Consider the following 21,299-nt stretch of genomic DNA (forward strand, 5'->3'; position numbering starts at 1 on the left):
CAAAACACGCATTAAGGGCCCTTCAAGCTCATTTTGTTTCTATGACTTGCAGATGCATGTTTACTGCTTAGTTTCTCTGCCCAGGAGACAGACAGTTTCGCTTTATGTATGACTATTTCATATACAGAAAACTCAGAATGGTATCTTATACCCCGGGGTTTAAATTCAATAAAAATATTCCTAAAATATACACTAGCTGGTTAGAAACACAGAGCCAAATCCTTTCCATGAGTTCTCAGAAGATGTCTGGTGCACATAATGAAGAGTCCAATACCCATTACATGATTTATTGGAATAGCATCAAATTATGTTTTGTTCCTCCCTTATAAATATTATAATACAGAGTTTTACAAAGCTGCCTTATGACATTTTTGCAAAGGAAAAGTAATTCTTGTCTTGTGAATTAAAAAACAAACAAACAAAAATTTACAGACATTTATTGCCAGATATTGCAGCATGAAGCCATGTCCTAGATAAGTGGAACCTCCATCAGCTCAAAAAAGTTCCTATTACATTAAAAAAAATAAAAAAAACCCTAAGCAATATTAGCTACAGACAAATGCTGCACCCATTTTGCCCAGCAGCTGAAGGTCACAAGTCAAGCCCAGCAGCAGCACTTAACTTTAAGGGATACAATTTGTCTCGCGCAAGGGTGGTGTCATTCCGCCGAAGAAGGAGGCCCAAGCTGGGAAAGTCAGCCCTTACAGTGGACTCTGCCTAAACCACTGCCATTTAAACGCACGTTGTACGTAAGCACGAGTCTGCTCAGCTGACCACCCTTAACTATACAGTATCTGCGACGTGCCGAGCTGGCATCGAGGTTTGCCCCTGGAAGGCAGTCCAGGCGGTGGGATCATCTCCAAAAGGCAGCTGACATCATTCTGCAACCCAACAGGAATAAAGTTTCCTTTCAGGTTTGTCCTGTTCAAATCATTTCTAAGCTACCCATGCCCCATGCAAACATCTTTGATTACACTAAAATAACATGCAATATCAAATACTGACACCTCTCTCCAGCAGCCTGAAATACACGTATCATACTCTGAACTTCTAACACTTCTCTGCCTTTCCCTTTCTGAACACCAGGGAGCCTCGAGGGGTCACTTAGCTGTGTCTAAACCAAAGCTTGCTCCTAAGTTTTTGTAGCTGTATGTTCATGCCTCCCATCACAACTCTCAAAAAGACTCACTATTCAGATATGCAAAAGAAAAAAAAAAATTAACGTTACTTTTCATCATGACCAAAGAGACTGCATGTGGGAACCTGTCGTCCTGGGAGCTAAACACATAGAAAAGTTTTAGTTGTAAGTATACTAAGTAGCTGTACCAGGCCAAGTAAAAGGCTCTGTCTGGCTTCCAGCAGAGCATTAGGATTAAGCCCTAAAAAAAAGGTCTTTTCATCCAATTTTTCATCAAAGAGAGAATTTTTTCTCTCTCAAGTTTTGGGGGGTTTTTTTACTATTTAATTTTCCCCTCAAATTATTTTTGACATGTTCTAGGGTTAAATTCTCATCCATAGAAAAAAATCCAAATACCTGTGTCCTAACTTCTTTTCCTTCCTTTCTTGTGATTTCAGCCCCTGAGCACACCCACCAGTATCATCACTTAGGAAAAGCCAAACATATTTTGGGCAAATGTTTAATAATATTTTGTTCACAGTTTTTCAGTAAAAATAAGTTTTCTAACTTCATTTACATTCTTGCACACTGCTACAAGGAAAACTGCAACTGAAAAAACAGTAGCGACATTTCAGCGTAGGGGAGAAAGAAACAGAGGCCCCTTCTGCTCTCTGGTATACGGAAGCAAGCATTAACTTAGAGATCCAGTAGTGACCACAGCACTCTGGCACAGGCACAGGCACCAGCTGAACACATCTTGTGACAGGATCATGGTCTCAGATGTTAAAATATCAGTTCTGAAGGAAATAAGTTCTGGTAGCACTGTGTCCTGGCAATGGAATTTTGCGCAGCCAATGCAACGCAGTGAATGGATTCATTTGCAAAGGAGGTCTTAGGTTCAACAGTTTCATTACTGCAAGATATAAAATGTTTTCAAAATAGCTTAGGTTCAACTGTGCTCACTAATAAATTTGAGTTGTTATATATTCACACTGCTTTCAGAGTCGCAGTATCCAGGCTAGCCTTAATTAGCTACAGTTCACTGCTTTTCTAATTTATGTTAACATAGTCTTTCTGCATTTTTTTTTTTTATAGCTTGCACATTTCCTTTTGACTATAGTGAAACTATGAAATGTCTGAGTACTCAGAAATCCATGCACTTCTAAAGCTCCTGGAGTTTGCTGTATTATTGTAGTTCCTGGGTATCACAGTGCATGTAAGTTATTTTAACTTATAGCTCAGCTGTTTCTTCAGGAAAAAAAAAGTCCATTCCTAACTGTATTTTGAAAGCCAGACAAAAAGAAGTCAGCTAGAATCCTCTAAACTAGAAAACCAAGAAACCACAGAAATAAGGAGTTTAATGCACCAGTGCACACTATTCATATTTGAAAAATTTAGGACTATGAAGAAAGAAAAGTTCAGAATACAAAAAGAACAATGTATATAAAATCCAGCAAAGTATATCAAAGCAATGTGAATGAATAAAGCATAATTTAAGGTGAGAAATGGGGAAATGATTCGTCTTTTAAAAACACGCATCCTTCTCAGGTCAGCAGCAAAGAAAGATGCTGAGACCTCGAGCACCCAGCCCAGAAGCTGCCTGCCCTTCTTAGCAATTGCTCTCTCCAGGCAGCATGCAGCAAAGGGAATCCCACCCAGCACGAGAGACTAACCTGCACTGAGATCAGAGCAGTTTATGCCACCGGACCACACATGCCTCTCTAGAAAAAGACCTCAGATACACATTTTTGCCTGTATTCACTTCATAGAATAAAATATACCATGCCGATAAAACTTTATTCAAGGTCAATATAACATTATGTATCTATATATATAATGCACAGACCCCAGCATGTATGTATAGATATATATGTACATGAGCTGAAAAAAGAACTCAAAATCTCATGTTTCTGTTTAGCTTTTTCTTTTGGGTGGCTTGTTCTGGGGGTGGCTTCGGACAATTTTATGTATCAGAGCAACAAAACTATTTTTCTCCCAGGCTCTTCATCTCATAACAGCAGAAAAGAAAAGGTGAGTGTGCAGATTTCTTTGGAGTTGTTCCACAGCTGTAAAATGCTCTCAATTCCCTAAAAAAAAGGTAGTAATATTCCATCTTTATTGAAAATTAATTAACTATTGAATTTAGTTAATTAACTGAATGAATCAATGACTATGCAAGGTCCCTTACAAAAGGAATTCTGAAAAAAAAAATCTCTTGAAGATTTTTAAGCCATTTTTGCTTAGCTACGTAGAGTTAAAGTACTGCAGACCTGAAAAAACATGACATCTAATTTTACTAGCTGTGCCGCAGAAGCAATGGGGAACCTGAGACTATAACTGATAAGTAGCTAGATAGCAGGCTAATAGACACCCGTAGTTCATCAAAGGTCTAACAAGGGCTACACAATGTAACTCTGCTACCGTAAGAGGAAAATAATCAGAGACAGCATTTAAAGTTGCATCACATCTAGAGAATGCCTGATGCTGCCAGCTGCAGGAGTCTGAGTTCATGCTTAGTGGATAAGTTAATTAACCAATTTAAAACATCATGATGGACACATTAGGGAAGATAATCACTGAGAGGAGGCTGAGGAGACAGTGTCTGAGGGCCTGATCCAATGTTTATAAAGAAGAACCACAGTGCCAGATTTGGTACGTCTGGGCTCCTGTCTGGTGAGGCCAGGGGTGGGCTGCTTGGTCCCAGGCACACAGCCTTGCATCTCTGACCCAACACATCACCCAGGTTAGAAATGCTCTGCTGAGCCCCTGAGCCTGAGCAAGGCACCGCGGGGCTGATGCCAGAACCGGGTGGACTGGAAATACGCAGGAGCTACCAGTGGTAGTCATTGCATGAAGGAGATTCCTCAGAGTGAAGTGAGGTCCATGGGAGCCTGCAGATCCAGGGCAGCCAGAAGCATCCCATGAAACAGGGTGCCCAGGCAGTGCACAGACACTGCCAGGAATAGTAAACAGCCTGTGTATGTAACAGCCATGCAGAAAATCCTCCCACCCTATCTCCAGTACGTCTTGTGAAGTTTTTGGCTGTTGGAGAAAGATGCAATCAGTAGCCAAAATATTATACAAGAAAAAAAAATTATAAAAACTAGATATGGGGTGGCAGAACAGCAGCAAAAAACTCTCTTCCAGGAGTCCATGGTTTCTCAGCCCTAACAACCATCATCTGATCTGGTTCAAACAAGACAAAAACCTGAGATGCTGACTCGGCTGTAAGGAAAGAAATTAAGGGGTGACTAACCTGCAGTCACTTAGAAACAACAGCTTGAATGCCAACTGAAAGAAGACAGAATAGGTAATGCTGCAAGTATTACTTTCAGTACAGAAAATTATAAAGAAGCAGACAATAAAACATTAACAGAGATAATTTTTTAAGAAACAGAGTAAGAAGCTGCCAAAAGACAGTGGCAAAGGCTAGAATGTTTTGAGGAGTTAGAAATTAGCACATTTATAAACATGCCCTATTGCAAAAAACAGATATTGCAGATGTCACCCTTTTTTTGAACCACAGTCAATCTTAAGCAGCATGTGTAAAGAAACTGCAGACATAAATATTCATACAAACACAGTGGTGCCTGAATTTCTTTCTTATCAGGGAGTAACCCTGCCTTGAACTGCACACGTTCAGCAGAGGCATATAATAACTGAACAGCACTGCAGATCAATCAGGGTTACAGACAAATCTTTCTTCCATGGTTGTGCAGTTTTAGAAAGAATTCAGAGTCTCCTGGGGTTGCTTAATGAAAAGATTGCCCAAACTGTTAAATCTGAGACAGAATAAGCTGTAGTCTTAAATATGCTCCAGAAAAATAATTAACAGGGTGGGTTTTTAAAGATAATTTTGTTTTCTCCTTCCCAGCTTTTGCACCAGACTTTCTGCAAATTTCAAGATTTCTGGTCAAAAGGACAAAATCTCTTGCCAGCTGGAAGATAAATATATCTTTGAATATGCAATAATATTAAGCCTAGTTTGGAAAAGTGGATATTCTGTCCAAAAAGCACACAGCAAACTCTAACTTCATTCAGACAAGAACTCTGAATGGATTACAAAGAGAAAGTGAGTTTTTTTCTAAAAGCAGCCAGGCATCATCTTGCCTGGAATAGACTAAATATGTTTTGTTTAAAATCATCAGGATGTGCAAGATGTTTCTCACTTTTGAGTAAGAGTCATGACATCCTGCCAGTGGAGTGGAGTGACAGACCAAAAGAGTCATGAAAACATATCACTACTAGCGATGGAGGAAGAATTAAAACAATATCAAAATATTGAAATGCAGAAGAGGTATTTAATACTGTAAAATGATTTATTCAATGCCATAGCTGAAACCAAAAAGGTACTTACACAGAAAAAAAAGAATAAACACTGCAAGATCACAGTCACAGTCCACATCTTCTCTAATAACCTACACCACTAAGCAGCTTGAACTGCTTCATGGTGTTGGTTTTTCTGATATTGATACTCCCCTGAAACAGATGAAATATAGAGGATAAGACCCGGGAGCTTTTCCACGCTGTTTTTATCCATCTAAAATTATTATTAAAAACCAAGATATGTGTACAGAAAGCTAGGGTCATTGTGTCATGCCTACCATCTCATGAGGAAAAGCCTCCGAAAATGCAAGCACAAAATGAAGCAAGCCCCTTCCAAACCATTAATTTGTCCATAGCTGCAATTTGATTTCTGCAAAGCAAGCCTGTCTAAGGCCAGGGAGGATACAAGAACTAAGAAAGTTAATGATGAGGTACAAATCCTCTGTGGAGCCCGGTCCTAAGCTATGTCCAAAACCAGTACTACTACTGGCATAGAGCTGAGATCTCTCCCCAAACTGAGAACAAAGGCTCTGCTCCAAAAACAGCAATCATCTGCCCCTCCCCCAACAAGATTTTCTCAGCTTTTGTTCTCCTTATCAAAAGCTGGGACAAAATTATGTGAGGAATAATATTTATTTAGTTCATCTACTGCAAACTGCAATAGAAAGGAGGCCTTCTCTGTCAGCCTACTCAGCAGCACCTTTCCACCCCTCCATACTGGTTTTGGAACAGAAGCCAGTTATTAAATCCCATCTGCCCCACCAAAAGCAAAATAACACAATAATTATAGTTTTTTAAATGTGAATATTAAAATGTTCCTACCACTGGGATGCAACTGCTACTCGGATGCTCGTATTTAACGGTACATAAAAAGGATGGATGTGAATCAGTTAATAACATCTGAACTAGCTTAAAATAGGGGCAGAAGAATTGAAGTAGAAGGAATGCTTTCACCTGCTGCCAAGTGCGGCCTGTATGAATCTATTGTATGATTACATCACCAGTGTAGTGCTTGTATTCCCCCCCATACACTGTAGTTCAGCTGAAACAGTATGCCTGAATCCTTACATGTATGGCTAAAATATCAAACTTAAAGTTAATATAAACCTAGCAATTATATCATCCTGTGGCTTAGCCTATGAATCAAGGACTAACAAAGTCGAGCTAGTCTTAGAGGATTTAAGATCCACATAACTTGCTGAGAGAAATCTGACTTTATTTCCTCATGTGAATGCTATTGAAATTATTGAAACCAAAATAAAACAAAAAACAAAAAAAAAAAATCAAGAAAAATAGGAGAGTGCTACCATAGTTTAATTATGACTAACCTAAACTTAAATTAAGAATAAACCAATGGTCCTGCCAAAGTTAAAATCAAACCAAGGGTCTAAACTCAAAGAATTGAGTCAGTTACAGAAAGAGTTAAATCAACACATTTACTTCAAGAAATAGTCTGTCCGTAAATTCTAGAAAGTAACAATCAATTTTACTGAATCCCCAGCTGAAGCTAGAGTGATTTAAAGTACATTCACTCAGCAGTGAAGCAGTTACCCGTTATCTGAACTGCAATCTCAGGCCACTTAAGCTTCCTTCTGGGAAGGCTGCTCTTTGGTAAGCACTAGTTTACACTGTACAGTTCCAAGGGCTTTAGAATTTCCAATATAAAGCCCAAATGTTAAGGTTTCTGAGGCTATGCTTTCAGAACTATTTTCATTTGTGCAACTTTTCTTTTCTATTCTTTTACCAATAAGTTTTTTACAGGAGCTCACAAAGACCCATATGCATGCAAAAGCACCGACTACCTAAAATTAAAGCTGAGATCTCTCTCACCCTAATAAAATACAAATGATAAATATGAAATTAAGACGGAAAATTATGTTTAAGATTATCAGGGATTCATAAATGCATGGGCTCTTGGAGTCTTCTGGCCACTGGCACAGTAAGCGCTGGGGCAGCATCAGGGAGCAAAGTACTCATGGTGGTGACACAGAGCTGGGACACTGCAAGATTGGTCACAAACTGCCTGTTCATATTTTTGCTTCTTCTCTCCAGGATGGCCTGGATGAGGATTTTTGGAAGAGTGTTTACTTTCCCTGCAAACTTCCCTTACTTCTAGCCTTTGCTTTTATACCCTTTGAGTTTTGTTGAGCCTCGCAAAGCTTCCCTTTAAGATCTTTAGACAAATAGGTCAGTTCACAGGCATGCATCATGGTAAGTCCTGTACAGATTATGCCATCAGCTCAATTATGGAAAAAAAATTATTTGAGCATTTTTAAAATTCATGTAATGTTAGAAAACACAAAGACTGAAAGCTTACAGCTTTTAAAATTTTCTAAATTACCTCTGGATATAATTCAGGATTGGCATAATTACATTAATAAATATTTTCAAGTTACATTTTCTATATATTACTAGGAAAAAGTAATTATTTTTTTTTTTAAAGACATCCTTAGCAACAAGTAATCAATCACAAACCTCTATGCCATGAAAAACACTAAAAGTAAACATGAAAACTTGTGACAGTTTAGCAGGAACATTCCCTTTTTAGAACACAAGCTTTCATTTCAAAGAGAACCATAGGTCAAAAAAACTTATCACCTGAAGTTCCATCTTGGCAGATCAGTCCAAAATATTGTAAACTAAACCTCAGTAAGAATATGAAATCTTTTCTGTAGAGTCTTTCCATTGCCCTAAGGTGCATCAGAGGACAATTATATTTGCTGTCAAATGACACAGAAAAGCACTGCCTTTGCTTCAGACAATCGTCTGTTTCAAAACAAAAACAAGCTGGTGATTTTAGGCAAACTGCAGATTTGAAGTGTATAGACATGAGAATAACAGCAATAATATACCATTATGAAAGTGAGTTACATGCTGAGGTTATTGTTCCTCATCTCATCAAAGTAATTTAAAAGTAAATCAATAACAATAAGTGATCCCCAACTGCCAATTAGCAATGCATTTTATATGTCTTTTAGGCACTGTAATAAAGATAGTTCAGAGAATGTATTTTGAGAGTGGATGAGGTGGTAGCTTGAAGATCATTTAGAGATGTAAATCCACTTGGGAAGGGATTTCTGACATACAACTACCACAGAAAACTTAGGTAAGGGAAATGTACACCACCTTAAAGGATGAAAGGTCTTTGTGGAAGGAATTGTCACAGAAAGATCTTCCTTTCAAAAGAAGAAAGCACGCTCTCTTTTTTATTAACTCGAGAAGATCATCTTTGTAAACGCAGACCAGAAAGCAACTTATACGGATTTATGATCTCCCAGTCAGGGTCAGGCTGTTTCAGGGACTGATCCTGCCTCTCCTCGCAGGCCCGCAGCGCCATCGGGGAAGCGAGGCACAGAGGGACAACCTCTGGTGCTGGAGCTGGTGAGCGGTGAGGCGCTCCGGGACACAGCAGCATGGGGCAAGCTGGGAAGCACTAACCCGGCCCCCTTCAGACACGGCAAAGCGAAAGAGCTGGACTGTGACTTGGCACCATCGCCCACAGCCAACAGTTTTAAAGCAGTTTTAAAAGGTCAACACACTGGGGCTTGGCCAGGCCTTCAAGTTTGACCACAACGAGCAGCTTAAATATGGCCAATTTTCTTCAGGGCTTTGGATTCCCTTCAGAGTTCCGTTGGCTATTTCCTGACATTTGGTAGTCAAGCCATTTATTTCAAGAGACAAGTGAGGGTTTCCCTCTTTTTTTAATTAAAACCCCATAATTGACTCTAATCTTCTTTTAAGCAACAGTTCAGCAATTAGAAGATTTCTGATCTAGGCCCTCTCTCTCCTCCTTGTTCCCACCATTCCATTCTGAAGGGGGGTGGGGGTGGGGTGGGGAAATTAACTGTGCCAGAGACAGAAGAAAGAGAAAATGATCCACAGGGTTGCGTTTACTACCACTGCCTTTTGGTGGAAGCAGCAGCTGCCGAGTCTGTAGGAACGATGCATCAGGCATCCCTAGAACAGGCATCCAATGCTCCCGACAGGAGAAACTCTCCATTTCTGATCCCAGTTTGGCTATGGCTTCAGCTGCTCTGAGATGCCAAGACCAAAACGCTGCTGGGCAGGGGCAGGAGCAGAACTTTGGCATGAAGAAGCCCATAAAATTTTACTGTGCAAATTTTCTAGGGGGAGGCTGTGGGGCAAGGGTGCAGGGTAGATCTTAGTTCAGATTGAGCAAAGATTGCAGAATCCTTCTGCTGCTGGTGCAAGAAGAAAAAAAGAACCAGCTTTATATTCAAATGCAGAAAGACATCATTGTTTTATCCATAAAATGAGTAAATATGAATCTGAGTTAGAGAGAAAATAATATATATTTATATTTACCACAATTGAATAAAGCCTCTAATATTACCCATTCTAAGTCTACATTGAACATTGCTGAGGGCCTTTAAGAAAACCATATTATGCCTTGGAGAGCAGTACAATGATCTTATACTCAAGATATTAGAATATGGGCACTGCTATACATAATAACATAAATTAAGTTTTCTATGTATATCCAATAAGCTTATTCTTAAGAACCTGACATTTCCATTCCTGATGATGTAAACTAGTATGTCATTCTCTCCTGCATGAGGTCAACTAACATTTTTTTTCCTGCATCATTCTAACATTATAGCATTTCAGATTTATGGACAGGAAGGAACAGAGTGAAAGAAAATGGTGATGACTCTCACTCAAAATGAATCTCAGCTATTGCCCCAGCACTACTGAACTGAAATAAATTGGTTTACCTAAAACAAGCAGACATTCGTGACATTTTAGGCCAGGGAATTAGATTTTGAAGTAGCCATGAGAGCATTTATTAAATTCATGAAATGTTAATCTCCTAATAGTAATATATAACCTAATCTCTTTTGTATGAATTAGCCATGAATCACAACAGTAAAAGAGCCACTAAATCAGACAGAGGGTATGTTCTGTACAGCTAGGTAATTTTTAAATTATTTTTCTTGCTCTGAAGAAGTAGCTTAAAGATGCAAATGAGACAACAGTCGAATACTTGCAAATCTTCCCTGTACACTGTCGGTGAAGGAGCTCAAATAAGCCTTGCTTTAGGCTCCACAGCCATGAGAAAGGACAACAGTCAGATTTGGAGAGGTTACCTTTGAAACAAGATTACTTTCAATTCAGATTGCTGTAATTTATAAATGTTTCAAGACTGTTTATGAATGTTTACTCAAGATGATAACAAAGTACCTTATTAAGCAAGCTCATGTTCCAATTTTATCCCTGTGATGCATTCACAGACAAGGTAACAGGATGTTACAGGAAGTAAATACATAATGCAGAAATCTAAAAAAAGTCAATGCTTCTAAATGTACCTTAAAAGAGTGTCCTGGTTTCAGCTGGGGTAGAGTTAACTTACTTTCTAGTAGCTGGTACAGTGCTATGTTTTGCGTTTAGTATGAGAATAATGTTGAGAACACACTGGACTTTTCAGTTGTTGCCAAGTCGTGTTTAGACTAAGTCAAGTAGTGTTTATACTAAGTTTATAATAAGTCAAGAATTTTTCACTTTCTCATGCCCAGCCAGCAAGAAGGCTGGAGGGGCACAAGAAGTTGGGAGGGGACGCAGCCAGGGCAGCTGACCCAAACTGGCCAACAGGGTATTCCATACCATGTAACATCATGCCCAGTATATAAACTGGGGGGAGTTGGCCTGGGGGAGATCGCTGCTCAGGAACTGACTGGGCATCGGTCAGTGGGTGGTGAGCAATTGCATTGTGCATCACCTACTTTGTATATTCCTATGCTTTTATTATTATCGTCATTTTATTATTATTATCTTTATTAGTTTTTTCCTTTCTGTTCTATTAAACTGTTCTTATCTCAGCCCACGAGTTTTACCTTTTTCTTTCCGATTCTCTTCCCCATCCCAGCGCGTGGGGAAGCGAGTGAGTGGCTAAGTGGTGCTTAGCTGCTGGCTGGGGTTAAACCATGACAATGAGACATAATACAGTAAGAAGATAAGGTCTCAAGTGTTCTGCTGAAATTAATGGGCACTGTGTAGCTAAAGCCCTGCGGATCCCTTTGCAAATATGCCTATTACATTGGGTTTTTACAGTAGCCTTCAAGAACAAGAATTGGTCACTAAGTCTTCAAAACAACTGGACCCAGAGCAGAAACTCTGTTGCTTAACATAACAGGCTGTCAAAGCCTGCAGTAATTGGCAGGCCAAATTGTCTTTCCAGTACTGGGAAAAGCTCTGTCCCTAATTAGCAAGTAACACAGGCTGAGAGGTTGAACGTGAAACGTGCCCTGGGAGCACCCCTTGAGCTGAGGGGATGACACTGCTCCTGTGGCAGGGACAGGTTGAACAATGGCGGCCCTGCAGGCTTCCTGCCAAAGGGGCCTTTGTGAGTGTGGCCAGAATGAAGAGCGGGAGGGAGTGAAAGAGGTACCGTTGTCATTTTTGCAAGCCAGCTCCAAACCCTCCCTGCAGGCTACAGAAGAGCTCAGGAACCTACTCAGAGAGGGTTCAGTGCTCAGTTTCGCATTTATAAAAGAGGGCTTTTTACTCTGTTAGTACACCTGGTGCCAAAACTTCCTTCAGGAGTTTAGACAGTTGGCATATTTTCAAATCAGATATTACATCTAGCACACAGCAATTTTTTCTGGACATATACAACAGAACATTCAGAAATATTCTTAGCCTTAAGCACAGGTGTAACATGCAATTGCTAAATCAGGAGTCCTGACTTTACATGCATTTCCAGATGAGCTTTCTTCAAATGTTAGTAAGCATAGGCTATTTTTGAAAGGTAAATTGTTAAGGAAGTTACAGTTAAGGAAAATGAAGAAGAAAGTATTATTTTTTTTACCTAGCATATCCTTTTTTCACAGAAACACAAATTGATGGCATTTTAAGAAACAGCATTTAAGGACATTCTCAATTCTTTGAGCCATTGTGGCAGTACATTCCCCCCCTGCCATTCCACCAGCCAGAGATGAAACTTCTCCAGGCAGGGAGAAGGGGAAGGAAACCCTGGAGGCTGCAGGTTGAAATTTGAACTGGCCAATCGAGACACACCAGGTACACTGAGGTGACCCTCCTGGCTAATAGGATTCAATGACCACAGGTCAGATTCGACAGGGGTACAAACGGACACGTTGGCAGTCCTCTTCGGAGCAGCGGGTCTGCAGTCGGGGACTCCATCTCGGGCAGAGGTAGCTCCTCGAGGGAGAGAGCCCTCAGCTTTTAGGGGAGTGATATGCGCATTTTGAGCCATCACTTTAAATCTTGGGGATTCTTAAGTCGGCCGTGTAGTATTAATTCTCTTTACGTCATTGAGCCTATGGTTTTATAAAATGTTACTGGACTTCTAACTTTTACTGAAGAATAAATCTGAGTTTTAACACCTGTTGGATTTGGTTAGCCGTGCATCCATAACAGCCATTGACAAAAGAGTTGACTGCTGCATCCATCTAATGCGTCTTTTAGATAATATAGGTCTTAAGGCAGTGTTTCAAAAAATTGCTTGCTTTGTCATCAGATTCAATTAGCCCCTTGAGAAAAGTAATTGATACCCCACGCAATTTAAGAAAGTTGCTATGCAATGCTTTTATATAATGGCAGCAATCCATTTAGCTTTGGAAATCCAGCACCATCTCTTTTGGTGCCACGCACTGGCTGTTGATTTACGTGTCCCTGAGTAAAGGCAAGGAAGAAGGGAGGGAGGGAGGAAGAAGGGAAGGGAGGAGCACAAGCTGTACCTGACAGAGCTGCTTCTGAGTAGCCCTCTAAAAATCCATTGAACATTTCTGATGGATGCAATGGTTCTTGCCCCACTCGCTTCTAAGGGTACATCTGTAGGCAGCAGGCACTCAGTTTCTCTGCCAAGACTCAAAATGACCACAGACAGGTCCATTCGGGAAGCCATGTAACCTCTTGGCACACAATCTGAGCACAAACAAACAAATTAGGGTGAATAACCACTAAAGTTAGACATCAAAAAGCAGAAACACCCAAAATTATTAGACTTTGAAGATTTTGGCCCTAGTGCTGAACCAGGATATGGATCATATTACTTGTTAAAATGGTGTCCCCTACTAATGAGCACTTGTTTGACTAGTTAATTTTGGAACTATCACCATGATTTGAGATCTAAAAAGAACATTCATAAACAAAAGCTGCAATAAAATTTTGGTGCAGTTGACGATTACAAGCAATCAGTGGGAGAGAAGCGAAAGCCACAATTGAGCAGTTTGTTACTCAAAGAGGCCATACTATTGTAAATAATGCCTCTCTGTAACTTTAGTAGACAGAATGCCATAGTTCTGCTACATTGCATAAATGCTAATCCCCTAAATGGACAGGCAGTAATGCTAAAGCAATCTGTACTGAAATACAATATATTGTCTAAATTGATACTTATGAAGGAAAGGTGACTGCATTTGAGTAGGCTAATGCTGACAAGTTTTTTTACAGAAGTTATATCACAAGTTGTATGAAGTCCTGAAATCATTAAAATGCAAAGTAACATTAGTATCCAATACTCCATGGCTTTGAAGGAATCTTGAAAAACAGAAGTCAAAGAGATGCTTTTTACTCAACTGTAATTATGGTGGTCATTTGCATAAAGAGAGAAATTCAGCCAAAAAGTTCTAAATAGCATTACAAGGAAAGCTGAAAAGCAAAAATAAGTGGCTGATGCAGTGCAGTTTTCCAAAACATTTTCAGGAATTTTTCTTCATTCAGAAATTCAGTTGAGAATTCATACAAGATTAAACCACAATATTTAATGGTCTTTGGGTTAAAACCCCAATTATGATATTCAGTAATATGTCAGGAGTAATGATATTAAAAACAACTGAAATGTGAGAAAGAGATGCAGCATCACTAGGCTTTGTATTGCGATAGGTGTATAGAGAACACACAACAGATTGGTCAGTCCAGTGCAGTCTCTGAAAAGACCAAACTGTTACAGTGCTAGAGCTTGGCAGGGGGGAATATTAGATAGAAACTGAGAGGTAGTAACTTCTTAAGCCATGCAAGCTTAGTCACAAGAGCACAGTGAATTATGCTCTGAAGTCTAAAACGTTTATGCATCTAAGGTACTATGTTGATTGGTGACCACTTTCAAAATCATTGTAGAAAAAGCAGAGACTGCTATAACACTGACAAAAGTAACTTATAATGGAGCAAGGTGGAGAGAGAGAAGGACTTGTTACGGAGAAGAACTGTGAGAAAAATCAGAGAAGCAGCTGAGTTTGCCTACAGTGGTGTCAGAACAGAGCATGCCTATAGGGAGCTTCAAGAAGGAAAGATACTAGCCTGTGAGAGAGCTTTGGGAAAAAGAGGACTCTTCAAGGAAACATGCTACTATTACTGCCTAGTAACAGTTGGGCTACATGAATAAGTGCTGGGTTTTACACAAAGTTCTTAAAAAGACAGAAAATCCAGATACAAAATTATTTCCTCAACAGAGCTCATCAGAGCAGAGTGGTGCAGAAAAATATTCATCTGCATTCCACCCACCACTATATACATCTCAACAACAATAACCTCCCTTCTTCAGGACATACATCTCCACCCACTCTGAGAATACCCAACATTTTCTTATGGCCCATAATTATCAACACACATCACATTACATCTGTGCATATTTCAGACTGGCAGTTAAATACTACATATTTGTTAAAGGCAAGTATCTCTGCGATAGGCATAGGTGAATAATAATGCCTATTCTGAGTGTTGGAGATACTGGATTGTGGAAAGCAAATGCTAACATATTAATAGAGTATAAAGGAGAAGCTAACAGACTGCATCGCTTATTTTTAATTCCTAAGGCTTGTCTTGGCGGGATATGTAGTATAGCAACCGTAACTCAAAGCTAACGTTTTATCCGTCTGAGACTTCATCATTTGTGTTAGTTTCTTTCTACAGAACAGGATAACCATCTTAAAACCAAGAGCAAATGTACATAAAAAAAATAATAAAAAAACCCAACACCCACAACCAACTATTTATTCATGTCTAAATATTCTTGACAACATATGATTCTCATTCCTTATTGTGAGCTTCAAACACCAGACCTCCCATTCATGTGCTATAGGAAGCTATGACCTACTGCCCTTTCTTCTGCATTTATTTTCAAGGTTATTTCCAAAATAATCCCAAATAGCCCTAATGTTTCAAAAATTCCTTGGGGTTATGTATTTCTGACAAGAGGTTTTTGTCCTTCAATAATGCCTCTAGCATAACCATTTATCTTCTAATACAGTGACCCACCACCATTTCTTCAATAACTAGTGTCTTTAGAAATTTCTGTCTTTGCACCTGATGATCACCAATGTGTATAATTCTGCACTTACTTATTCCTGACAACAGAATCAGCTTTTCTCAAGTGAAACTTCTAAAAAAGAGCATTAGTCTCTTTTCTGACCAGGAGATCTACAAGAATCTTCACTAAACACACCTCTCAAAAGTTTCATTCAGTTCCTATCCTCGTCAGTAGGATTAGTTCCCATCATTCACAGCTACAACTTGCCTTAAAAAAAATAAAGCTTCCCAGAAGTGCAGCCTGAATACATACCAAACTGTCACTGTTTTGCCAAACTTTTCTAATGGTGACCATGACTGGGTGACCCACTCCATGTCTTTTTCCCATGTCTTTGGAAGAAACTTCTTAGATAGGGTTTATACAAACCCAGATAAACTCATCTCCTGTTTTTGAGGTTAATATTCAACTAAGATCTACTTATACATCCAATTCTTTATGCAGATTTTCTTGCCAGTCTGGAGGATGTTTAAATTCCTCACATGCTTTAGATTACCATAGTATTATTTGCATGGAATTGCCAATCACAGCCATTGTGTCATGATCTTAATGTGCCCGTCCCAAAAAACTTCCATGCTACAAACCTTCCAGGACACTAATTATATGGTGCTATAAATAAACCAATATAAAGGAATAAAAATATATTAAAAATATATTAAGAAATCATTTCTGACTGGTCTTCTCCATAGGCAAATTCCCATTGAACTTGATCCTAATATATCCCTCAGTGACTGTATCCCAAATATATATTTCTGTATTGTACAGGTGAGCACCTCCAACTAACAAAAATATTAGGGCCATGATGGATCCATCTTTACTTTATCAGAGCAGCCTATCCTGCCAGATTCTTCTACATGGCTGGATTAATAGGAATTCAGTTCAACAATAGGTCTTCCATTGGATTTTTATCTGTATTCAATAATATTACAGGCACAGGAAGTGTGCAGTCATGATGTTTAAGCTCCAGAAATTGTTCATATTGTAAGCACTTTCTTAGAAAAAAGGCCATTGATAGAATTCTGTTTGTCCAAAATCTGGCAGTTGGAATAACATTTTGATAATCTCAAAACTAAGCTGTTACACATAAAACACTGAAGTGTTTTGTTCTACCCATCCTATAAGTTTAAATAGTTTCATGACAAAGAGGAAAAGAATTTACAAGGGTAAGGGAAAAGACACCACTTCCTCCCATCACTTTGTCCAGTTTCCCATTTAAACATGTCCTTGAAAAGTTTGCAATAAGCCAAAACCCAGCTGTCCTCAAAGACTGAATGTGATACATTCCTTTCCTGTCATCTGCATCACCAAATTTGCTACATACCCATTTAGTGTCCTCCTGTAAAAGAATTAAACTGGTAAAGAAAAAGGAGGGAAAGTGTTTTTCCAAAGAAAACAGGAGAAATTTTCCCTCTTTTTAAAGCAGAAGACAGCAATGTCCTTCAAGATAGCTGGATCCTTAAGCAAGATACTGCCTAATTCTCCACCCTTGGTGTCTTAACTATTCCAAAGCAACTCATACTGGCCACTTGAGAGACTACCAATCTTATCTCGAACAGCAGTTCCTTGTATTTTATTTAACAGCCACAGTCCACCATAATGGCTATGTTTCTTACTCAAAAAAAAAAAAAAAAAAAAAAAAAATCTGTGTTGTGATTTGGCAGAAGAGATTTTCAAATCCTATGCATTCAAATGTACTTAAAATTATATGAAACTAAACCAGAAGAATTAATACATATTTAATGAATGATTATCAGTTCACATAAAATGGGTATGTAGTAGATAACAGAAAAGAAAAATTATTACATATGAAAGAGCTGTGTCTCTTTACATGAGAAAGTAGCCATGCTTATTCTTTCAACTGATTTCCTGTGTTAACTACCTAAGTCTTCCAGGCATGCAAACAGGTGACAACACAAATCAGCTGTGATTATGCCAGCTCGAAGTATGACTACCTGGAGTGAATTTGGGTAATGAAAACAACCAGGTTTTCTCCAAAAGTGGTAGGCACTTACATACAGACTCTGTCCAGACCTGTTGAGAGAGTGTAAAATAAAGGTCTTGGGCTCTCATCTTTAAATATACAGCACGTTTTGAAAGATTCCTGGTCTTGCCCTTCGATTTCTGGTCCATTGTAACCATGTTCTTTCTGACTAAATTTACCAGCGCATTTTACAAACCGTAAACCTCACTACATCCTCCAGAGGCAAGGACATGTTACACTGCATCCTGGCAGAGGTAACAGCATTATATTGCTCTGACCTCACTCAGAGCATCTTCAGTCCATAAAGGAAAAGTTATGTGGATTATTGCAGGAAAACAGGAACGCAGAAGAAAGCAAGCAGCTTCGCCAATCCATATCAAAAGTTTAAGTTCAGAGAAAAGGTAGGTGCAAAACTGATTCCTTTTGATGTCCTCAGCAATGGAATCCACAGCCGGGTTTATACAACCTTACAATACAAAGCTCTGTAGCCCTCGCTAAGGATTCTATTCATTATAAAGAAGATACAGGGGAAAAGATCAATCTTCGTCTGCATTTTGAGACTGCTGGGCCATCAGCAATATAGGCTTTCTAGGGATGCTGTCCGTTCATTATAAAGAAGATACAGGGGAAAAGATCAATCTTTGAATTTTGAGACTGCTGGGCCATCAGCAATATAGGCTTTCTAGGGATGCCGTAAAGATAAATGTTTTCACACATGCAGGCATGTCCAATAACACTTTAAAAGAATCATGATGTTCACAGCAGTTTGATTTCCAGTGTGAATTTCTGAAGAATATATCTGACTTAGCAGACTTAAAATGAGTTCGTGTGTATCATTAATAAGACTTGATCCATTTCCTGACAATCAAAGGTTGTACAGGTCAATAAGTACATCTTTTGATTTTTAGAAAGAATATTTGCATTCTCATCAAGATTAAAGATATTAATGATACTTGAATTGAAATGCAGGCATCTTTTTATCATGCAGTTCTTCAGATCTCTTTGCAATTCGTAGGACCTCAAATAATGATAGTTCATAGTGTTAAAGAACACTTAATTTTAAGAGAAAATTCTAAACATCACAAGGTGTGGAAACATCATACAAGATACTTTTATCAACACCAGTGAAATCTGTAAGCCATAATTACAGATGTTTGGGGGACAAATTAAAATCACACATGGAAAACTGAAACCAGAAATTAATGAATGCAAGAAAAGTGCTCTGGGTTATTTCAGTAACCTCCGGTTCCCTCAAACACAGTTGAAGACATCCCAAACTCATATCTTGGAAGCAAGAGAATACTTTCTTCATTTCTGAATTGCAAAATATATAAGTCAAATCAAGTTAACAGCTGTATGCATCAAATACAAAACAGAACATTTCCTGCCGTAAAAGGAAGGTCTCACACATAACTTTCTCTTTCACTTAGAACGACAAGTAGAATAGCATATTGAATGTAATTTTCAAGTATATGCTCTACGATCAGTCCCAAAGGTAAAATCCTGACTCCAGCAAGAGTTCTCACAGGAGCTTTTCACTGTGACCCAGTGCAATGATAATTTCATTTTGGGAGCCAACATGCAGTCAGTATTAAAATTCCTATTTAATATGGTCACAAGTTCAGCTTTTTTTTTTTTTTTATAGTGAGTGAGAATTCTGAAGAAATGGTACCATGAGCACCATTTTACATTGCAACATGTGCACTGGAAAACTCACTTTTTATATTACAAAGAATTCTTAGTGAACAAAAAGTGCTACTGCAGGCACTGTCTGACATAACATTTGGCCAATATTTCCTAAGACCCCCTTTTCAGTTGCTTATGGCTTCCACCACTCAGGATAAAGTTCTCCCACTCTACCTTCCTCAACATGGGTGTTTTCAAGAAATTTTGGACCAGACTTGAAACTTCTTGCGGGAAGATGCTACTGTTTTTCAGCTTAAAAAAACCCTAGTACTCTTTTTTCACTGTTTGAAGCAGGGTCTTGAGGTGAGTCAGATCTCAGAGATAATCCCCTTATTACCTGTATCCATTAACATACGTGATTTTAAGTTGTTTCAACTTTCCTAAGTTAGCCAGAATGATCCCTAAAGCTGACAGAGTCTTCATGCCGAAGGAACTGCTTTCTAAGTTCTGTGCTTCCCTTCCAGCATCTGCTTCAGGAGTATACCTGTGAGAGGCCTGGAAAAAGCCAGAACATTAAGTCTCTGCAAAATGGGTAACTTTTGAGAATACAGAATTTGCAAAATTTTACAGACAGGGGAGAAGATCCAATTGTGTGGCAATTTTATTCGTTCTGAGTAAGAACAATTTACATGTAGAGATCATTCCCATCTAACTTAATTTGACCCTGCAGGCTGACCAAACTCACAGCATAGTAAATCCCCCTAAATTAGCAAGGCAATTGCAGGCTGGCAGCTGCAATTCCCTTCACTTCTGCGCTTCAGGACTTCTCCATGAGAGCTAGGAAAGTTCAGCATCAGATGTGTGCTTCTAACTTTGTTACCAGTACTCAACTCTTTTCCTTACTAGAATAATACCTTTTACCCTGAAGCTTGCTGATTAAAGAGAAACTGGATAAAACTGAGAAGAGGTACTATTACTCAGCTTCTCAGGGACACCAGCAACCCGGGCTGTGTGAGTTAGGATATTTCTCCCACCAAACTGCAAGGATCTATTTCAGGGCTACTATCAGTAAGTGGCAGTTTTGAGAAATTTTGCCTGCCACGCAGAGACCCTCTGAAAGGGAGTGGGGAAACTAAGATATGACTCTACATTATCACCAAATTGTCATGGCTGTTTTTTTCTTACTTGTTTTGATTTAAAAACAAACAAACAAAAACCCACAAACAAACAAAACAAAACCCACAAAAACACCAGAAAGTTACATAAGGTACATTTTTCAAGTTGCAAAGTCAGATGTTGAAAATCCAAGGAAATGCCAAAAATAAAGGCTGCCTATAAAATGGGGGCAATAGTATCTCCTTATCTCCCAAGGTGGCTATAAGCATAACTCATGTTTGTCAAGCACTCGGATAAAAATACTGACAATTGCTGTAGATAAGGTCAGAGAAAATGAATAATTCTGTCTTCAGAGTTGGGTTTGAACAGGATGTTACCCAACATGGCAATAAAGACCAGCGCTGCATACTGAACACTGAGGCAGCAAAACAACATTGAATAGCTGCCCATTAAAGGCAGGATGTATCTCACCTAAATTTAGCTGTGTAAAAGGCCCACTCTAATGTAGTCATGTAGACTCAGTTCTCACTGAAGAGATGCGGACATCTCCGGGGCAATTCATCCTGTCCCAAGAGAGTCTTCTGAGATGAGCAGGAAGAATAACCATCCATAGCTCCTTCTATTTCTTCTGTGACTTTAGAGGATAATTAGACATCTGGCTTCAGCTACATGCCTAATTGGTAGGCAGCTAAATTGAGGTGAAATGAATCTGTCCTAAATGAGCACCGTTTATCCTGTGCCCTAAAGGATTAAAAAAAAAAAGAAAACAACCCACCAAAAAAACCCACAACAACAACAAAAACAGTACATGTCCTTGTAATTTAAGATTATTTTATGATGTTCGTGCA

The 21,299-nt window shown here is 39.0% G+C and overlaps 1 protein-coding gene across 1 annotated transcript in view; it reads right to left on the bottom strand.

Moving 5' to 3' along the window:
• Nucleotides 1–5,543: 5,543 nt before the first annotated feature.
• LOC126037937 (uncharacterized) overlaps nt 5,544–21,299 on the bottom strand; it is a 48,176-nt gene continuing 32,420 nt past the window's right edge. Inside the window, exons 2-3 of the mRNA XM_049798908.1 lie at nt 13,233–13,348; nt 5,544–5,657 (exon numbers count right to left, since the gene is read on the bottom strand). Of these exons, the coding sequence (XP_049654865.1) occupies nt 5,544–5,657; nt 13,233–13,348 (230 nt within the window). The remainder of the gene's footprint in view (nt 5,658–13,232; nt 13,349–21,299) is intronic.

The sequence above is a fragment of the Accipiter gentilis genome, chromosome 4 (assembly GCF_929443795.1).
Source record: "Accipiter gentilis chromosome 4, bAccGen1.1, whole genome shotgun sequence".
In the NCBI taxonomy this organism is placed as follows: domain Eukaryota; kingdom Metazoa; phylum Chordata; class Aves; order Accipitriformes; family Accipitridae; genus Astur; species Astur gentilis.